The 19,604-nt window shown below is 41.4% G+C and overlaps 1 protein-coding gene across 1 annotated transcript in view; it reads left to right on the forward strand.

The window, feature by feature from the left end:
• Positions 1-19,604, forward strand: part of LOC121029879 (uncharacterized) — a 158,122-nt gene that overhangs the window by 34,837 nt on the left and 103,681 nt on the right. Inside the window, exons 14-15 of the mRNA XM_040474338.1 lie at positions 11,366-11,558; positions 13,533-13,660. Coding sequence (XP_040330272.1) covers positions 11,366-11,558; positions 13,533-13,660 — 321 coding nt within the window. The remainder of the gene's footprint in view (positions 1-11,365; positions 11,559-13,532; positions 13,661-19,604) is intronic.

The raw sequence follows: 19,604 nt of genomic DNA on the forward strand, positions 1-19,604 counted from the left end.
CTCTTTCCGCCCCTCCCCTGCTCGCACTCTGTCTCTCTCTCTCTCTCTCAAAAATAAATAAACTAAAAAAATTAAAAAAATAAATAAGTAAACTTTTAAAAATTTAAAAAATAAAATAAAAAATAAATGCATAAATATGAAATTAACTTTAATCATATAATCTATTTAACCCAATATATCCAAAATATTATCATTTTAACATATACTCAATATAAAGAAATAATTGATGAGATACCGTACTTTTTTTAATGTTTATTTATTTTTCAGAGAGGGAGAGAGAGATGAGTGCAAGTGGGAGAGGTGCAGAGGGGGGGGGGGGGAGACACAGAATCTGAAGCAGGCTCCAGGCTTCAAGCTGTCAGCACAGAGCCTAAATCGGGGCTCAAACTCACAGACCACGAGATCATGACCTGAGCTGAAGTTGGATGCTTAACCAACTGAGCGACCCAGCCACCCCTAATGTACTTCTTTTTTATACTAAGTCTTCAAAATGTGTTTACCTTATATATACAGCACACCTCCACTCAGACAAGTCACACTGCAAGTGCTCAATAGCCACATGTGGTTAGAGGCTACTGTATTACAGAGTAGAACAGCTCTAGATACTGAAAAACATTTTATTTTTCCATCCAGTCACCTAGGGTCCAAGCTTCACTCAGTATATGGGAGACTTCTCTTTTTGGTCTCCTTTGCTAACAAGTACCATCCCCCATCCGCTCCTCATACACAGTGTTGCCCCTCTGCCCCTCTCACTTGATCCTAGCTCGTTAGTCAAGTCCAGTAAGTATGCCCCTCAGTGGAGCTAGAGGGCAGGGTAAGATGCTTCTGAAACGAACACACCTATAAAACAAACACATCTTTCTCTTGCTAATATTGAGCTGACCTCATACCATAGCTGTGCTGTTATTTGCTAATAGATTAAAAAAAAAAAAAAAAATTTTTCTTACCACTGAGCTCTCTCTCAGTTTGTTTGTTCTGGGATGGAGTTTGGGGATAGACACAAAGGAAGGGAGGGGAATCAAATCCTATTCTGCCCCATCAATGGTAGGAGGAGCTTCTGAAGGGTGTGCAGTATTACTGTTCTCTGCTCTCATAAATGACAGGAATAACAGCTCTCTTGGAAGCTGCCAGAAGCTACTGCTATATGTGAGAAACTCCAGGAGGTGGCCTTCTTTCAGGGTCTTTAGTACGACCATGTGGTTTAGCTCCGTGTGTGTGGCCTGTCAACATTTAAACTGGAATGTCCAGGCCTAACTATGTGATTCTTTCCCCTGTTGGGGATGGGAGGCACAGATGCTAGTTTGTTGGGGGTGATCCCACAAGGCCCAGGACCACAACTGGGGCCAAGATCATTGCCCTTACCAGCCTGGGGAGCTGACATTGGAGAAGCCCCTAAGATGGAGACCTCTTCTCTGGATGGAGGAAAATCTTGAGCTAGTATTAATAAGTGCTCACTCTGTGACAATACCCAAACAGGAAAGCACCTACCACCCATCATGGGCACTTTATGAGTTACTTTAAGCATGTGGCAGAGTAGAAGGAGCCCTCAAATGAGATGTAACAGGCTTTTCCTGCACATCTGACCGTAAGCAAGTCTCTTTTGACATGGAGGTCTGACATCCCATGGCATGTTCAGGATCTGTCTGGACTTGGCATGCTAGTAGCAGAGGCTGTTATGAGTAAGTGGAGGGAATGAGGAGGCTGCAGAAAAAAATCAGGCCAGTCCATTAAAGGCTAGGTGCTCTTTAGGATAGGGACCAGTTCCAAGGTTGGTGGGGAGCAGAGAATTTTAAATAAGAGAATGGCCCTCTTCATCGCTTTATAAGTTTCTCACGATCTTTGCCCAAATGTGATCACGTTCATTCCCTTGCCTGAAGGCCTTCAGGAGTATCCTGTTTCTCCTGAGATAAAGTTCAGGCTCCTAGGCATAGTCTTCAAGGCCAGGCACAATCTGGCCCCCAACCTCTCGGACCTCATTTCCCTGCACTGTCTCTATATTTCCAATTCTTCTGGATCTGGGCCTGGCCCTCCTCTCAGTGGGCAGAGCTGTTCATGCCTCTGGGCCTTGTACATATTGGCCCTTCTGTCCTTCACTTCCTCTTTCCTTGGTAAGTACCTACCCTATCCAAGAGTCCATTCAAATAACACCTCTCTGGAAGCCTTCCTTATATCTCCATGCAAAGCTGAATGGCTCTCCCCATGGTCTAACTCCATTACAGCACTCAGCTCATTCATTGCTTCATTCATTCCCACATTCATTCCACAAATATTCTGGTCAGTTTACTAGGCACTGAGGATACAGCAGTAGCCAAAACTGGCACAAATCCCTGCCATCATGGAACTCTTTAGTGGAAGGAGACAGACATTAAATAAATAAGCAACATATATAGAATGTCAGATGGTTTGGCACCAAAGCTTCCTCAGACTTCCTAGTTCCTTGCAGTTGGGGCCTAGTGATGAGCTTTGGCCAGTGGGCTGTGAGCAGAAATGACATGTCACTTCCAGACCAAAGTATTTAAGAGCTGGTCCTTGACCCTCGAGCTCTTTTCACTTGCTGTAGCCATTGGAAGGCACTTATTGAGCCACAAAATAGAAACATCCTGGATCACTGGGTCACGGTTGGAAAATGGCTGCCTAGAAAGCAACATGTTCTGCAGTGGACTCTGCATAAGCGAAAAATTAATTTTAACTGTAGGCCACTGAACTTTAGAGTTCTCACAGAATAACCTAGCCTTTGTAGACTAGTGAACATGGTGATAGGCACTGTGGAGAAAAATTAAGAAGGAAAGGGTGATAGAGGTAGAGGCTGGTGATGGGATGTTGAAGCTGTAAGTAGGGTGGTCAGGGAAGGCCTTACTAAGAAGGTACTATTTGAGTAAAGACCTGAAGGAAATCAGGAAGGAAACCACATGACTGACTGGGAGAAGAGTGACAGACAGGGGAAAGCCAATGCAAAGGCCCTGAGGCAGAACCGAGGATAGCATTGTTGTAAGAACAGCAAGGAGTTCAGCACAGCTCGAACGCATGAGGGGGAAATTGGCAGGAATTATAGTAGGGAGATTGGAGGGGTGGGGAACAGGTTGTGTAGGGCCTTGTGGACCATTTCAAGGACTCTGACTTTGAGTGAGAATGGGAGCCACTGGAGACTATTGAGCAGAAGAGTGATGTTATTCGATTTACATTTTAACATCTATGCTGCTGCATTGGGAATAGACTGAAGATACTGTAGGACTAAATAGACTAGTTAGGAGGTTATTGCATTAATCAAACTAGAGGCAATGTGTCTGAGAAGACAGCACAGTGAGAAATGGTCAGATTCTGGACATACTTTGAAGGTACAGCCGGTATGATTTCCAGGAAGATAGGATGTGGAATATAGAAAAAGAGAAATCAAGATTGATTCCAAAGTTTGGGTCTCAGCATCTGGAAGTTTGGAGTTGCCATCATCTGCCATCTTAGAATGGGTTTGTTAGGAAGATCAGGATCTCAGTTTAGGATTTAGAAATTTTCAGATGCTTATTAGATGTTCAGGTGGCAAAAAGAAACAGAAAGTTGGATATGTATCTTTCATACAGTAGGCATTAAATAAATATTTATTGGGCAGAAGAAAGGCTCTGTTCATTAACAAAATAGTTGTGACATCACAAAAAAGACAGTGTACATGAAATTACAAAGTATATCATGCTGTTCAAATGAAGAACAATTTGCTACAATAACAATATTATACTTATCAAGGGAGACAGAGATAGATTTTTAAATTTTCTTTTTAAAATATTTGAAAGATTATAGCCAATGGGTTGAGTCATTCATCTGATGATTTTTGGTGAAATTCTTATACTGGGCTATTATTATCTGCAATCAATGTAAAGATTATCTAGAAAAAGGTAAGGTGGTCAGAGAAATATTGTCTAATTGCCAAAAGGCCTAAAATTCATATTAACAAGTGATGGTAGAAACCGATGGAATGAAGAAAACAAATGATGGGCCACCAAGTCTACTATATTTACTATATATTCAAATAGTTATCTTGGCATCAGTTAATTTGCAGTCTTAAAAACATATGAATCTTTCCAAAGATCAGATTATTTCTTACCCAAACAGATAATTATTGCCTTCCCCTTCCTGCCACTCCTCTAAGCATAATATTGAAGGACCAACTGTCTAGACCACAGAAACTTTAGAAGGGGGAGCCTTCCACATAGTTGTGGAAGAAATTAGAAAGGAAATATGATAATGGCTGAGACATAACCCTGCATGAAGTAATTTGTCCATCTAGTCTTTGAAATTCATCTCCTGTGGACATAGGCACACATTTCAGAGACAGGAACTGAGAGAAGAAAAGAGAAGGAATATGTATGTCTACGTAGAGGGCTTGAACAATGAGGCGCTGGTGGGGGAGAGTGGAAAAAAAGGCAATTTAAATAGATAATGGTAGTACAGTCAGCATCTTGACACTGCAATGCTTTCCATCAGCTTCAGAAACTCAATCTAATAGCTGTTTCTTTAGTTTTAGAAAATGCCCAGCACAAGAACATTGGGAGTTTTTCTCCGATAAAGTGGATAAAGGACTCCACACTAAGTTGTCCCTTTCTCCTTAAACAAGAGCCCAGTTTGCATAACAGGTGATAGGAGCTAAAATGCCAACAGCAAAAGCCAATATACTAGCTTATAAATCTAAGCAAGCTGTTTAACTTTTGTATGTGATGTCATTTTCTCAGCATGTTTTCTGTTTTTCATTGGTGTTTATCATTTTATAAGAAACAATACTTTCAGTTTGGGAACTCCTAGTCAAAGGAGGCGCCTAATTATTAAAAAGTTGTATGCCTAGGTGTGCCTGGGTGGCTCAGTCGGTTAAGCACCTGACTTCAGCTTGGGTCATGATCTCACAGTTTGTGAGTTCGAGCCCCGTGTCAGGCTCTGCACTGACAGCATGAGCCCACTTTGGATTCCCTTTCCCTGCCCACTCTCTGTCTCTCCCCAACTCTCTCTCTCTCTCTCTCTCTCTCTCTCTCTCTCTCTCTCAAAAATAAATAAACTTAAAAAAAATTCTATGCCTAAAGAATAGCAAAAAGCAGAAATTGGAGCCCTTGTGTACTGTTGTTGGGAATGTAAATCATGCAGCCACCATTTACAGAAGAACAGTATGCTTCTTCAAAAATTTAAAGATAGGAATACCATATGGTCCAGTAATTCGACTTCTGGTCCAGCATTGAAAGCAGGGATTCAAAGAGATATTTGCACACCTATGTTCATAATTATTATTCTATTTGCCTATTCTATTTGCCTATTATTCACAATAGGCAAAAGGTGGAAGCAATTCGAGTGTCCATTGACAGATGGTAAATAGGATATATACATAAAATGGAAAATTAGTCAATCTTAAAAAGGAAGGAAAGGGGCGCCTGGGTGGCGCAGTCGGTTAAGCGTCCGACTTCAGCCAGGTCACGATCTCGCGGTCCATGAGTTCGAGCCCCGCGTTGGGCTCTGGGCTGATGGCTCGGAGCCTGGAGCCTGTTTCCGAATCTGTGTCTCCCTCTCTCTCTGCCCCTCCCCTGTTCATGCTCTGTCTCTCTCTGTCCCAAAAATAAAAAACGTTGAAAAAAAAATATTTAAAAAAAAAAGGAAGGAAAATATGACACAGGCTGCAACATGGATAAAACTTGAGAACATTATGCTCAGTGGAATAAGCCAGTCACAAAAGGACCAATACTGTATGATTTATTTATATGCGGTATCTAGAGTAGTCACATTCACTTGAGACAATATGGAGAATGGTAGAGGCCGGGAGTTGGGGGGAGAGGGAATAGGGGTTATTGTTCAATGGATACAGAATTCCAGTTTTGCAAGGTGAAAAGAGTTCTAGAGATGGATGGTGGTGATGGATGCACAACAATGTGGACTATAATTAATGCCACTAAACTGTAAACTGAAAAATAGCTAAGATGATAAATATTATTTATATCATATTTCATGTATATATGAAAAACTGGGCCAATGTCTCCTAACCTTTTTTTCATTATTGCTTCCCCCACAAGGACTCATTTTAGACTTTTTTCCCCAACAGTCCCCCTCCAAAGAAATGTTAATACCAGAGATATGCCACATATGTGTATAGTATGTATATCTGTGCTTTATACCATAAAAAATTAAGATTTTTTTTGTCCTCCAGGAAATACTTTTCTTAAAAAAATGTTTATTTATTTTTGAGAGAGCACAAGCAGAGGGAGGAGCTGTGAGAGGGGAACAGAGGATCCCAAGCAGGCTCTGTACTGACAGGCTGACAGCAGCAAGTCCGATATGGGGCTCAAACGCACAAACCACGAGATCATGATCTGGGCCAAAGGCAGATGCTTAACCGACTGAGCCACTCAGGTGCCCCTCCAAGAACTACTTTTTACCCTGGACATTATCACCCCCATTGAGAATGCATTTATTAAGTGTAATGACATGAGGTGAGAATCCATGAGGGCCAAATACAGGATTTCTGACTGGTATATGTTAGAAGTACAAGTAAGCATCATAAAATCATAGACTAAAAGAAATCTGTGTACAAAAATATAAAGAACTATCTCTTCATCCATTCTTTTACTTATTTTCTAATTTTTTATGTGTTAGGCCCTCTAATAAACACTGAGGATACAATAATGAACAAAAATATACATGTTCCTTACCCTCATAGTACTTAAAATCCAGTGAGTGAGACAAATATTGATCAATACTCACACAAATAAATGTAAGACAACAACCTCAGTAAGTGCCTCAAAAGAGATACTTGGTGTTATAGGGAAGCCAGCAGGAGTTCCCTGTGAAAGTAATGATAAAGCTGAGGTTGGAAGGCGAAAAAGCTTTAACTAGGCAAAGGAGGAAGGAGATCTTTCAATGGAGACAAGATAGATTGTGCAAAGACCTGTGCAGAGAGAGAGTATGGCACTCACAAGAAACCAAAAGACATGAATGGCTGGGACACAGTGATCCAGGTGGAAAGTGATGCAAAATGAAACTAGCCCAAAGTTTCTTGAACTTGGCACTATTGACATTTTGCGTTTGATAATTCTTTTGTTGTGGGAGGCTGTCCCAACCATTACAGGATATTTAGCAGCGTTCCTGGCCTTTACCCCCTAGATGCCAGTAGCACCTACCTCCAAGTTGTGACAACCAAAAATGTCTCCAGACATGGCCAAATGTCCACTGGGGAGCAAAATCACATTTGGTTGAGAACCAATGGAGAGAGACAGGCAGGGGCCAGACTGTGTAGGCCCTGTTAAGGACTTTTGCTTTATTCTGTAAGTGACGGGATGCCTTTCAGGAATATTAAAGTGGAGGAAACAAGACAATCAAAACTGCATTTCTTTGTTTTTAATAATTTTTTTAATGTTTATTTATCTTTGAGAGAGACAGAGCATGCGTGGGGGAGGGGAAGAGAGAGAGGGAGACACAGAATCTGAAATAGGCTCCAGGCTCTAAGCTGTCAGCACAGAGCCTGATGTGGGGCTTATATTTGTCAACCATAAGATCATGACTTGAGCCAAAGTTGGAAGCCCAACCAACTGAGCCACCTTGATCACCCCTCAAAACTGCACTTCTAAAAGATCTTCTGTCAGCAGTGAGTAAAATGAGGGAAAAGAAACTCAGGTCAGAAGCAATGTCGATAGACCAATTAAGAGGCTAAACCAGTTTAGAAGCTCCTAGACTTTCCTGGTGAAAGCTAATTACAGCTTGGACTAGGATGGTGGGTGGTGGAGATGCAGAGAAGTGATGGATTGGAAAGATAGGAAGTCAAATCAACAGGAGTTGGTGATAGACTAAACATGTAGGGTGAGGCAGAAGGAGATGGCAGGAATGATTCATGCTAGAGGAAGTGACTGGGTGATGGTGCTGTTGACCAAAATGGGCAAGTTGGAGATGGCCCAGGTTTGTGGGAGAAACACAATTTTATCATATTAAATTTGAGGGGCCTTTGAGATGCCCAGGAACAGATGCCAAATAGGTCATTGGATATGTGGGTCTGGAGCTCTAGGAGGCCTGGATTACAGATACCAGGGAGCAAATGGTCTAGAGAAGGTAATCTCAGCAGTAAAAGTATACTGCCTCCCAAGGAAGGAGTATAGGAGGAAAAGATGAGGTCCTAAGACTGGGTCTTAAGTGTGACTCCTGTTTAATGACCCGATAGAGAAAAATACACCTCAAGCATCAGCAAAGGGATGGCTGGAAAGTTGGTGAGACCAAAGAGAAGGTGGGGTCTCAGGAGGCCAGGGAAATGAGTGAGTCAAGAAGCAGGGAGTGCACAATGTTTACAGCAGCGCTATCGACAATAGCCAAAATATGGAAAAGAGCCCACATGTCCATCGGCTTTGGAATGGATAAAGAAGATGTGATGTGATGTGTGTGTGTGTGTGTGTGTGTGTGTGTGTGTGTGTGTGTGTATGTGTGTATATATAATGGAGTATTACTCAGCAATCAAAAAGAATGAAATCTTGCCATTTGCAACAATGTGGATGGAACTGGAGCATATTATGCTAAGTGAAATTAGAAAAAGACAAATATGACTTCACTCATATGTGGAATTTAAGATACAAACAGATGAACATAAGGGAAGGGAAGCAAAAATAATACAAAAACAGGGAAGGGGACAAAACATAAGAGACTCTTAAATATGGAGAACAAACAGGGCTGCTGGAGGGGTTGTGGGTGAGGGATGAGCTAAATGGGCAATGGGCATTAAGGAGGACACTTGTTGGGATGAACACTGAGTGTTATATGTAGGGGATGAATCACTGGATTCTACTCCTGAAATCATTATTCCGCTGTAAGCTAACTAACTGGGATGTAAATTAAAAATAATAATAATAGGGGCGCCTGGGAGGCTCAGTCGGTTAAGCATCTGACTTCAGCTCAGGTCATGATCTTGCGGTCCGTGGGTTCGAGCCCCATGTCAGGCTCTGTGCTGACAGCTCAGAGCCTGGAGCTTGCTTCGGATTCTGTGTCTCCCCTCTCTCTGACCCTTCCCAGCTCATGCTGTCTCTCTCTCAAAAATAAAAAACATGAAAGAAAGAAAGAAAGAAAGAAAGAAAGAAAGAAAGAAAGAAAGAAAGAGAAAGAGAGAGAGAGAGAAAGAAAGAAAGAAAGAAAGAAAGAAAGAAAGAAAGAAAGAAAGAAAGAGAGAAAGAGAGAAAGAGAGAGAGAGAGAGAGAGAGAGAGAGAGAGAGAGAAAGAAAGAAAGAAAGAGAAAGAAGCAGGAAGTGTAAAACTGTGTCACATGCTCCTGAGAGATTACATAAGATGGCTAAAGACAGTCTGCTGGATGTGGAGAAAAGGTCACTGTTGGTCTTAGTGAAAGTGGTTTGGTTTGATGGAGACAGGAGTCAGATGGAGATGGGTGAGGAGTAGGAGATGAGGAAATGGAGACAGTGAATGCAGATCACATCTTGGGAGGTTAGATTGTAGGGAGGAGGGGAGACAAAAGGTGAGAGCTGGGGAGGGGCAAGGGGATATTTTGAAAATAAGAGGGATGTGAGGGGCACATGAGTGGCTCAGTCGGTTGAGTGTCTGAGTTCGGCTCAGGTCACGATCTCATAGTTCATGGGTTTGAGCCCCATGTCAGGCTCGCTGCTGTCAGCACAGAGCTTGCTTTGGATCCTCTGTCCCCCTCGCTCAATGCCACTCCACTGCTCATGCTCTCTCTCTCTCTCTCTCAAAAATAAACACTTAAAAAATAAAATAAAATAAAATAAAATAAAATAAAATAAAATAAAATAAAATAAAATAAAGGAGAGGGATGTGAGCATGCTTCAGTTTCAGTTGGGAAAATAGCTGGCCGCAAGGAGTTGGGTATCCAAGAAAAAGGGAAGCTTCAGAGATGGGAGGGAATGGTCACAGAGAAGGGGAGCAGGGTTGTTCCCCGTAGAACAGAAGGAAGTGGAGAGGAGGGTGTGAGCCAGCGGGTCTGTGTGAGGGGAGGTGGAGAAGCAGAGGGGCTTCTGCTGAGACAGAGTGAAGAGTGGGCATGAGGTGGGCTTGAGAAGAGTGAAGTTTGAAATTGTGAGAATCATTATCAGAAAAATTATTCTCAGGATGCAACAGTTCCTCAGTCATCTGAGAGAAATTATGATTGGAATACCCAGGTTACTTGCACTACTTTCCTAGAGTTGCCATAACAAAACACCACAAAGTGAGTGGCTCCTAGCAACCAGGAGAGAACTTTATTCTGTCATAGTGTTGGATGTTACAAGTCCGAAATCAAGGTATGAGCAGGGCCATGCTCCCTCTGAAGTCTCCAGGGGAAGATCCTTCCTTGTCCCCCCCTAGCATCTGGCAGTTGCTAGTAATCCTGGCTGTTACTTGGCATCCTTGGCTTCTAGATGCATCACTCCAATCTCCACCCCTGTCCTCACATGGCTTTCTCCCCTCTGAGTCGGTCTCCATGTTTTCCTCTTTTTGTAAAAACATCAGTCATTGGGAGCTCCTGGGGGCCTCAGTCGGTTAAGCGTCTGACTTCTGGCTCAGGTCATGATCTCACAGCTGGTGGTTCAAGCCCCACATAGGGCTCTGTGCTGACAGCTCAGAGCCTCTAGCCTGCTTCAGATTCTATCTCCCTGTCTCTCTCTCTGTCCTTCCCCTGCTTGTGCTCCCTCTTTCTGTCTCTCTCTCTCAAAAAAAATTTTTTAATTAATTAAAAAAAAAAGAACATCAGTCATTGGAGTCACCCTACTCCACTATGACCTCATCTTAACCTATGTATGTCTGCAAAGGCTCCATTTCCATATTAGGTCACATTCACAGGTTTCAGGTGGACATGAATTTTAGGGGAACACTATTCAATTCAGTATATATATTACTAAGACATGAGATTGTGTTAATGCATCTTTAAAGTATTTGTATAATTAAAATGAAAAAGTCTTTAACAGCTCATGTGTATAGATCTCAAGTGCTTCATAAGCACAGTGTCAACGTGCCCCCTGTAAAACTGTTGTGGTATCTCCATTGTCCCCGTGTTACAGGTGAGGACACAGAGGCCAAGAGTAGCTGAGTGATTTGCCTAGGGTGAGATCCTGGCAGAGCTAGGCCCAGAACACAGGCACCCTGACCAGTAACACTCAGCTCTATTGCCTGCCTTTTTCCAGGTAACCTGGAGTTAATCAGAACAAAACTTAATCAGCTATTTATCTATGTCACTACCCTTCCCCGCCAACATTCTTTGCTCATATCTCTTTCTCTACATACAGTGCTTTATGCATTCAGCATGTCTGCAGCTCCATACTGACAGCCTACTGCATGAGAACAGAAGCCTACTGTTTGGCCCATTTGGGCTGGCAAAATATAACTCTTTCTTTTCCGGTAACTTCTGGGCTTGGCTTTCTTTCCCCAGGTCCACAGCATCCAGTTCATGGAGTTCTCAGAAGTGGAGAACCAGGATGACTACTACAGCATAGACGCGGGTTACGTCTACACCCAGGACCAGCGAGGAGTGCATGTCATGTATGATGAAGCCTTGAGTGATCTGAAGGAGCTGGAGGCAGAAATGCTGCTTGTAGCCAGCCATTACATTGAGAAAGAGAAAGGTCAGAAGTCAGATTTTAAAAAATCAACCAGCCAAACAAATAATAAACACTAAGGGCTCTGTTTAACACCTTCCACCTGGAAATGGAAACATAAATGCATATCCAATAGTATCTGAAAACTCAGTAAGTTCATACACCTCCCCTGTTTTAGAGAAGATATGGTTCTGCTTCTAGCTCAACTCCCTCTTCTTGTTGGAGACTGTGACTCCTCTTTCAAAGCGTGGTTATAATTCTGACTGTTGTTTAGACTCTGTTTGTTCCCCACCAGGTGAAGGGGGTGTCATGCAGGGCCCCGAGGGAAGCAAAGTAAGGGAGTGAAGGTAATAATTCTTTTTTCCTAAGTGACAAAAAAGTGATTGACCTTGGGGAAACAGCAGTTAGAAGCAGAGACACCCTAGAGTTCCTAACAAAAATCCAGCAGGATAAGCACCAAAAGGAGAAATCATTACTCAGGGTAATCAAATAACCTATACTATGGGTTCTCTTCTTCCTTCTGGCGTCACTCAAATGTATGCAATTCTAGAAATAGGTGAGGAAAGAAGAATCCTTTTGGAATAATATGATGACATTAGCATTATATTTGGAAAGAGCTTAGAGTTTCTAGACATATTGCAACACCTAAAAGGAAATTTAGCAAGGGTTTGTGCTATTTTGTAATATATGTGGTTGGTAATTAAGAATAATTCATTTTGGGGCGCCTGGGTGGCTCAGTCAGTTAAGCGTCCGACTCTTGGTTTCTGCTCAGGTCATGATCTCACAGTTCATGAGTTCAAGCCCCACATTGGGCTTTGCATTGCCGGTGTGAACCTGCTTGGGATTCTCTCTCTCTCTCCTCTCTACTCCTCCCTCTCTCTCTCTCTCTCAAAATAAATAAACTTAAAAAAAAGAATTTTAATATTGATATAAAATACTGCTCAAAGAATGTTTGACAACTAACCTTTCAGAGCCAGACAGAATTAACTTAACATTGAATTGAACTCTGCCCTCTTTGTTATAGACCATGGGTGTCTGAATCATGGGATGCAGTGATGGCATCCAACATTCTAGGGCATTTAATTTCAACTTTTAGCTTTTATCTTTACTGGTTATTCTACATACTGATGGCATAATTTTTATTGATATTAATTTATAATACTGTGCAACTGTTTCAAGCTGCTAAGAATTTAATTTGATTGAAACAGTCAGCAGTTATTTAGCCACATGAACAAGACCATCTTTCAACCGAGCTAGTGAATATGTAGTCATCCGTTGTGGAATGATTTCCCAACCTCTGCTGAAGAAATTCCTGATCAAAGTCTTTTTCTTGTTCAGTACCCATCATATACGTGATAATTATTGAACTCAAAGTTCAGCACCTGAAACTCTCTTACTTTTTGATATTTCAGTCTGAAATAGACCACTCAAAAATTGAAAGCAATACTCATGCTGGTATTGAAAAATTAACATTAATATAGTGGGAAAATATTTTAGCTGAATATAATGACAAGGATTACTTACCTTTATTGATTTAAGTTAGGAATTAACATAATTAAGGAATATCTTAGAAACTTCTCTGAGAAGTTTTTACTTGGCTAATATCACTTGGAAGAGCGGGGTTAACCTGGGTTTGTGGTTAAACCACCAGGGACCTATTTTTAGAGAAGGTGAAATGTATGTTTTGCCTTTAAATTACAGGTTTGAGGATATTTTCGTGAAGATTTCATATTAACTGAATTTTGGTTGTATTTCTAAAATTAGCCTTTAAGACTAAAATAAAAAGTGGAAACAAAAACCTCTATTGACTTAGAAGTCAACAAGTGTGAACTTAGGTCCTAGTCTTGGCCAATGGCTCTCCAGCTGATTCTTAGGAACCCCTGTGACTGACTCAGTGTTTTCATTCCTGAGATGGAGCTGACAGTTCAAGGGCTGCTTTTCAAATGAGAATAGCTCCGTGGAAAGGCCTGTCTCTGATCATTCTCATCCCCCTTCTCCCAGGTCACAAAGAGGGCAGCAAGTCAAATACTGGCCAGGACTGGGGATGGGCCCATGCAAGCGTGGACAGATTTGCTGTGCTGTATGACATATGGACCTGGGAAGCAGTTCTTCTAGAAAATAAGCGCCAGGTATTTCTCCCTAGAAAACAAAACATCTGTTAAACTTTCTTACAAAACCCAGTATTTAAAACAAACAAAAAGCCTGTCTTTTGGGGCAGCTCCTAACAAAGTATGTAATTATTCTATTTAAATAATCTCAGCTAGTTGTAAGGGTGTGAATAATAAGTTTATTTTCTTGTGGTTCCTTGTTAACAAAAAATAAAATGTGAAGGGTACCACTTTATCTTATAGGCATAATTTGTTAGAGGGCTGTATAATTTAGGATCTTATATATATGTTTTTAGTGAGAATGGGTGATGATTCCATTCACATTCATTGTCCTGTCAGGGACGAGCCTCACTTTGCTACACACAGACACCCTGACTTTATTATGGCCTTTAGAAATACACCACATGTGGGTGGGGCAGGCAGTTGGGCAAGGTATGCTCAGCGCAGCAAGTTACGAGGGTGAGTTTAAAGCAATGAGATGGCATCTTGCTAAATTCATCATCATACCATCAATGGCTCATATCCTAGTAATAAATGAGACACTGCTCTTCATTTGTATCCACAGCATGGATTATTAGCCCTTCTGATGGTCACCAACTCTTGGGAGTTTATTCATCAAACATTAAGTATCTCCTCTGTCTCAGGAACTATTCTAGACATTAGGAACATATGGATAAATAAGAGAAGATAATCTCTGTCTTTAAGGAATTCTAGTCTATAAAAGTTGACCCAGTCTCTAAGTAAAAATTACAGGTGACTCACAGCTTGCAACTGAGGCACACACAAGATCCCCAGAGACCACCGCGGAGGGAGGAATTTGTCCTGTGGGGGGCTATTGGAGTAAAGGAAATATTGGCAAGTCTTCTCAGAGGAATAGATCTTTATTTAATCCTGTTACTAAGAGATGTGTAAGATGTTGTCTGTCAGAGAAGGAAAAATCCTTAAGCAGAGGAAACAGCATTAGCGATGTCAGGGAGGTGTAAAATGAGGATGGTGAATTTGGAGAATAAGAGGACTTCTATGGCTAGGTTATAAAGGCATGATGAGAAATGAGCTGAATGTGTTTTGGGTGCAGCCTGTGAAGGGCCTGCTAATCCATACAACATTTACAGTGTATTTTATGAGCAAAGAGGAGCCATCGGTGAGTTCCAGTAAGGGAGAAATACGACCATAGCTCCGTTTTCACCAGTTGCTGGGGTATTCGTGGGGAGAATAGATTAGAGTGGAGCTCGTGCAGAAGAGCAGTGCAGTTATTGCAACAGTGACCTGGAGAGGGAAGACGGGACCTACACCAAGGATGGAACAGTGACAACAGGAAGGAGGGCAGACTTGAGAGCACTTTGTAGAAATGGAAATGTTGGGATTTGAAGACCAGACGCTGGGGTGAGAGTTTAATAAGGGTGGAATTAAAAAGGACTTTCTCAGGGTCAGGGAGGAGGCTATTAACTGAAATGGAATGCAGGAGGAGGGGCACTTTGGAGGGGAAGGCAATACCGAGTCTGCCACAACAGGCATGTGAGGAGAGTTTGCTAAAACTCAGGTGTGAATGTTTTGTGGGAAGTATAGGTTTGAAGGTCAGGAGCAGATATGAGCTGAGGTATGAAGGTGAACGTTGAGCCACAGTAATGAATCAAATGACTAGGAAAAGCCAGAGATGTCTTAAATGCAGCCCTGGGTAATTCTTGAATTTAAGGGGAAGATCACAGAACAAGAATCCTTGAGGGGAACAAGAAGTAGCCAAAGAAACTAGAGGACAAAAAAGAAGGGATAGTGTGATAAGAGCCAATGAAGGGGGGGGGGGTGCTTTTAATTAGGAGAGGACAGTTACTAACTAGTGTGGCATGCAGCGAAACATCAAGAAAGAGGACTCCTAAACACCAGGCAGTGGGGTCAGTCCCCAGGGTCACTGCCAGCTTCATAGGACTCTCAGAGGAGGTATGGGGGTGGAAGCCAGCTTACAGTGCACTATGATGTGGTCAGAAGATGGGGAAGTGGAAATGTTTTCTTTGAATTGTTTTTCTAGTAGATTAGATGGTTAACCATTTCATCTACTCTCTGGTCTATTACTCACAGAGATGTAGGTCACCCAATTTTTGTAAACACCTGGCTGGGCTTAAAGGGTGAGAGCCTCGGGCTTTGAAAACCGTTCCTCTTTTCAAAGGGAACTGGCCTCTACAGAGTTTGCATCTGCACTCTTCATCTGCCAGTTAGAAACTTCCTTTGATCAACTAAGTGAGAGATCTAGACTCAGAGTGTAGCGACTGAAAAGGCTACATTAAATGTAAATAAGAATCCCTGAACTCAACAGGTTTATTGTCGAAACATGAGTTTTAAGCAGCCCCCCTTTTCTGGGCTCTCTCTCCCCACCTTCCCTTTCAGTGCTTCCAGGCCATCTATGGAGGCCCCAGGCAGGACTCAATGGCAATAGAAGAATAGAAGGGCAGAGAGGACTGAAAAATCGATTTCTCCACACTTTGGCATGCACTTCATTCTGTGCTAAGCTACCAGGGCTGTTCACTAGTTTCCTCTATGGTAAATGAAATTATTTTAACTTAAAAAAATCATTGAAAACGCCTCCCCCCTTTCTACCCTGACAATAAGTTCTCTATAGAAACTGAGCTATCTGTGCCAAAGCTGTGAAACGTGGCCTTCTAAATCAGAAATTCTGTCCAAAGAGCCTATTTCTAATGGATAAACCTTTGTGTTATCTAGAGTACAATTGATTTCTCCCAGTCCTGATTCTACTGTTCTGCCAAATATATTGGAATCCCTAGAGTTAAAAATTGCTCAAACACACTGGGCTGTCTTAAATCCTGAAAGTAACCATTTTGTGTGTAAACTCTCATAAAATTAGGGCTGATGTGAATTCAGGTGAATTAAGGAACTCAGAGAAGCCAGGCATTAGCTGTCCTGGCTCCTAAGTGACACTTGCTCCACATGCTAATTCTCTCTACAGCCACCAGAGGACACATTTTCAGGGTAATTTGAATTAGTGTTTGTAGAACTAAAATAAATAAATAAATAAATAAATAAATAAATAAATAAATAAATAAATACCTGTGACAGTTGTGGCTAGCACCGATTTTCTGTTTTGTACTTGCATTTGATCTAAAATGTTATTTTTTTAAGTTTTTTAAGTCCCAGAAATATAAGACACTTGAAGTAAAAATAATATAAACACAGAAAGGTTTGAGATTATTCGTTTTGGTTTTTTCCCATTTTCTCCAATATTTGATGCCTACCCTCAATGTGTACCACGCATTATTTTGCCTGAGAGTTGGCCCTTGACACACACAGGTGACATTTGACAGGCAAGGAAGACTTCTTAGACAAATACCAGCCCAGAGTTTAAATGGAAATGGGCCAGTTAGCAAACAGATAATACATAGAACCTGTGAGGCAGAAAGATCCTCGTCTTTCCCCTGTTGGGAAAGTATTAATAATAAAATTATGCAAGGGTCCATCTGAGAGTTTCTTGAGGTTGAGGCCAAAGCTTAAAAAAGCCTAATGAATTTTTTAAAAGAGCCACGTTTTCCTTTTCAACAACTAGTGTTGCCAATTAAACTATGACAATATGCGGGACATACTTATACTCAAAAAGTGTTTGCTGTTTATCAGAAACTCAGATTCAACTAGGTGACCTCTATTTTTATTTGCTAAATCTGGCAATCCTGTAAACAACAAAAGCGAGGTTGGCAAATTAGCACCAACCTCTGCAACCTGGTATCAGCAGATTGAAATCACCAGCAAGAACCCTCCCCACAAACTTCTACCAAATAGCCAAACAATAGGGCTCTTTGTACAAAAAACAGGTCAAGGCGTACAAATACTATAAACCAGCTCCTGGGATTGCCTTGGCTCAGTCAAAAAGGTTCAAGTTAGTCCAGAATGATTTAGGGAAGTAATTGTTTCTTTCCTAATCTCCTCACCTAGGCTATTAAGTGACACCTTTCTTACCTGTCACTCCTTCCTTTCTGCTTTGTCCTCTACTATTTAATTATTGAATGTTATTCTAGACTAGAGCTCAGCAGAGGGAACCGGTAACTTAGATAACCCTGCTTGTTCAATTTTCCCCAAGGCTCACTTACAGGGCGGGAGATCTCCACCTTTCTTCATTCCTTGCTCTGAGATGTGTGAGTTCCTAACCTACGAGTGTATTGTGTGTTCTGAGATTTTAGCCTCCTTTGGTGCTTTCCCTTTCATGCTAAGGTTGGCCTAAGGTCCCTGAGTCCAATGTTTCCCAAAGGGCATCCTGCAAATCCAGATGCTAAATAAAGTGCCCTAGGATCTCCCTCCTTGTGCTTTAGCATTGAAGCCCAGATACTGCACATCTGTTAATAAGACAATGTTTGATTCCTACTCTGCTATTGATTCTTGAGTGTTTACCTCTCTAGGGAGTCTTGGAAGCCATGATTATCAAGATGGAGACACTCCTGGCTTTTCCTGCCACATATTCATGTAGTGCTTGCACCTTCTCAGTTCTTTCTGGTTTTGTATTCTTTTCTTAGCTATGGACTCCACACAAAGAGAGGGGCTTGTTATCACCTTCAGGGAAATTTCTTATTTTGTTAAGAAGAGGGTTGACTTCCTGCCCCAAGCCACCAGGAAGACCAACACCCAAGGAAACAAAACACACTCTTTCTCTGATGCATCTCAAAGTGTGCTAGGCTGTCAGATTGGTGGAAATTGCAACCTCAGCAATTCACTCCTTTCTGCCAATTAAATCCACACACTGGGCAAGGCTGTGTGTCTTTAAAATACATAGATAGATAGATAGATAGATAGATAGATAGATAGATAGACATGTGTGTATGTATATATATATATATATATATATTGTTTTAGCTCAATTTTAGCTAATTTATTGTCAAGTTAGCTAACATACAGTATATATACAGTGTGCTCTTGGTCTTGGGGGTAGGTTTCCATGATTCATCACTTACATACAACACCCAGTGTTCATCCCAACAAGTGCCCTCCTCAATGCCCATCACCCATTTCTCCCACTCCCCCCACCCCATCAACCCTCAGTTTGTTCTCTTTATTTAAGAGTCTCTTATGGTTTGCCTCCCTCTCTGTTTGAAACTACTTTTTCCCTTTCCCTTCTCCCATGGTCTTCTGCTAAGTTTCTCAAGTTCCATATATGAGGGAAAACATGATATCTGTCTTTCTCTGACTTATTTCACTTAGCATAATACTCTCCAGTTCCATCTACATTGTTGCAAATGGCAGGATTTCATTCTTTCTCATTGCCAAGTAGTATTCCATTATATATACAAACCACATCTTCTTTATCCATTCATCAGTTGATGGATATTTGGGCTCTTTCCATAATTTGGCTATTGTTGATAGCACTGTAAACATTGGGGTACATGTGCCCCTATGAATCAACACTCCGGTATCCTTTGGATAAATTCCTAGTGCTTTGGTGATATGACTACAATGGGAACTGACACCTTCCAGAAGAGTGAAACCTCCATAAGAGGAGCTAGGGAAAGAAGACTGGGAAGGGACATCTTGAGCTAAAACTCTGAGGGAGGAAGTGTTGGATTAGATCAGTAGAGGAAAGGAATCTGTTCTGTTGTGAAATGAATGGAATAAAACTTCAGAAGCTTCCAGTGAAAGCTGATTTATCCATCAGGCAATGTGGACTTGGTGTTTAGGATCTAAGAGCTTTTCAGGTACCATTGAAAATGTTTGGGATTTGAGAAAAAAAAAAAACTTATGCATTACTCTGAAATATGAAAAGAAAATACAACATAGAACGCAGTAATGCTTAATCACATGTCAGTAAAATGTAAAAACATTGTTAACTCAGCACTTATAAACATTTCTTTTGCATCTGAAAATTTCTAGATCAGATCTTCTCACTTCTTAAGAATCTCTGAATATATACTGCCCAGAAATCATAGCCAATCATTAACTCAAAGTGATGTTTGTAGCCAAATTGAAAAGCAAAATTCTA

This window comes from Herpailurus yagouaroundi, unplaced genomic scaffold (genome assembly GCF_014898765.1).
Source record: "Herpailurus yagouaroundi ecotype Mexico unplaced genomic scaffold, PumYag 139, whole genome shotgun sequence".
NCBI classification, from domain to species: domain Eukaryota; kingdom Metazoa; phylum Chordata; class Mammalia; order Carnivora; family Felidae; genus Herpailurus; species Herpailurus yagouaroundi.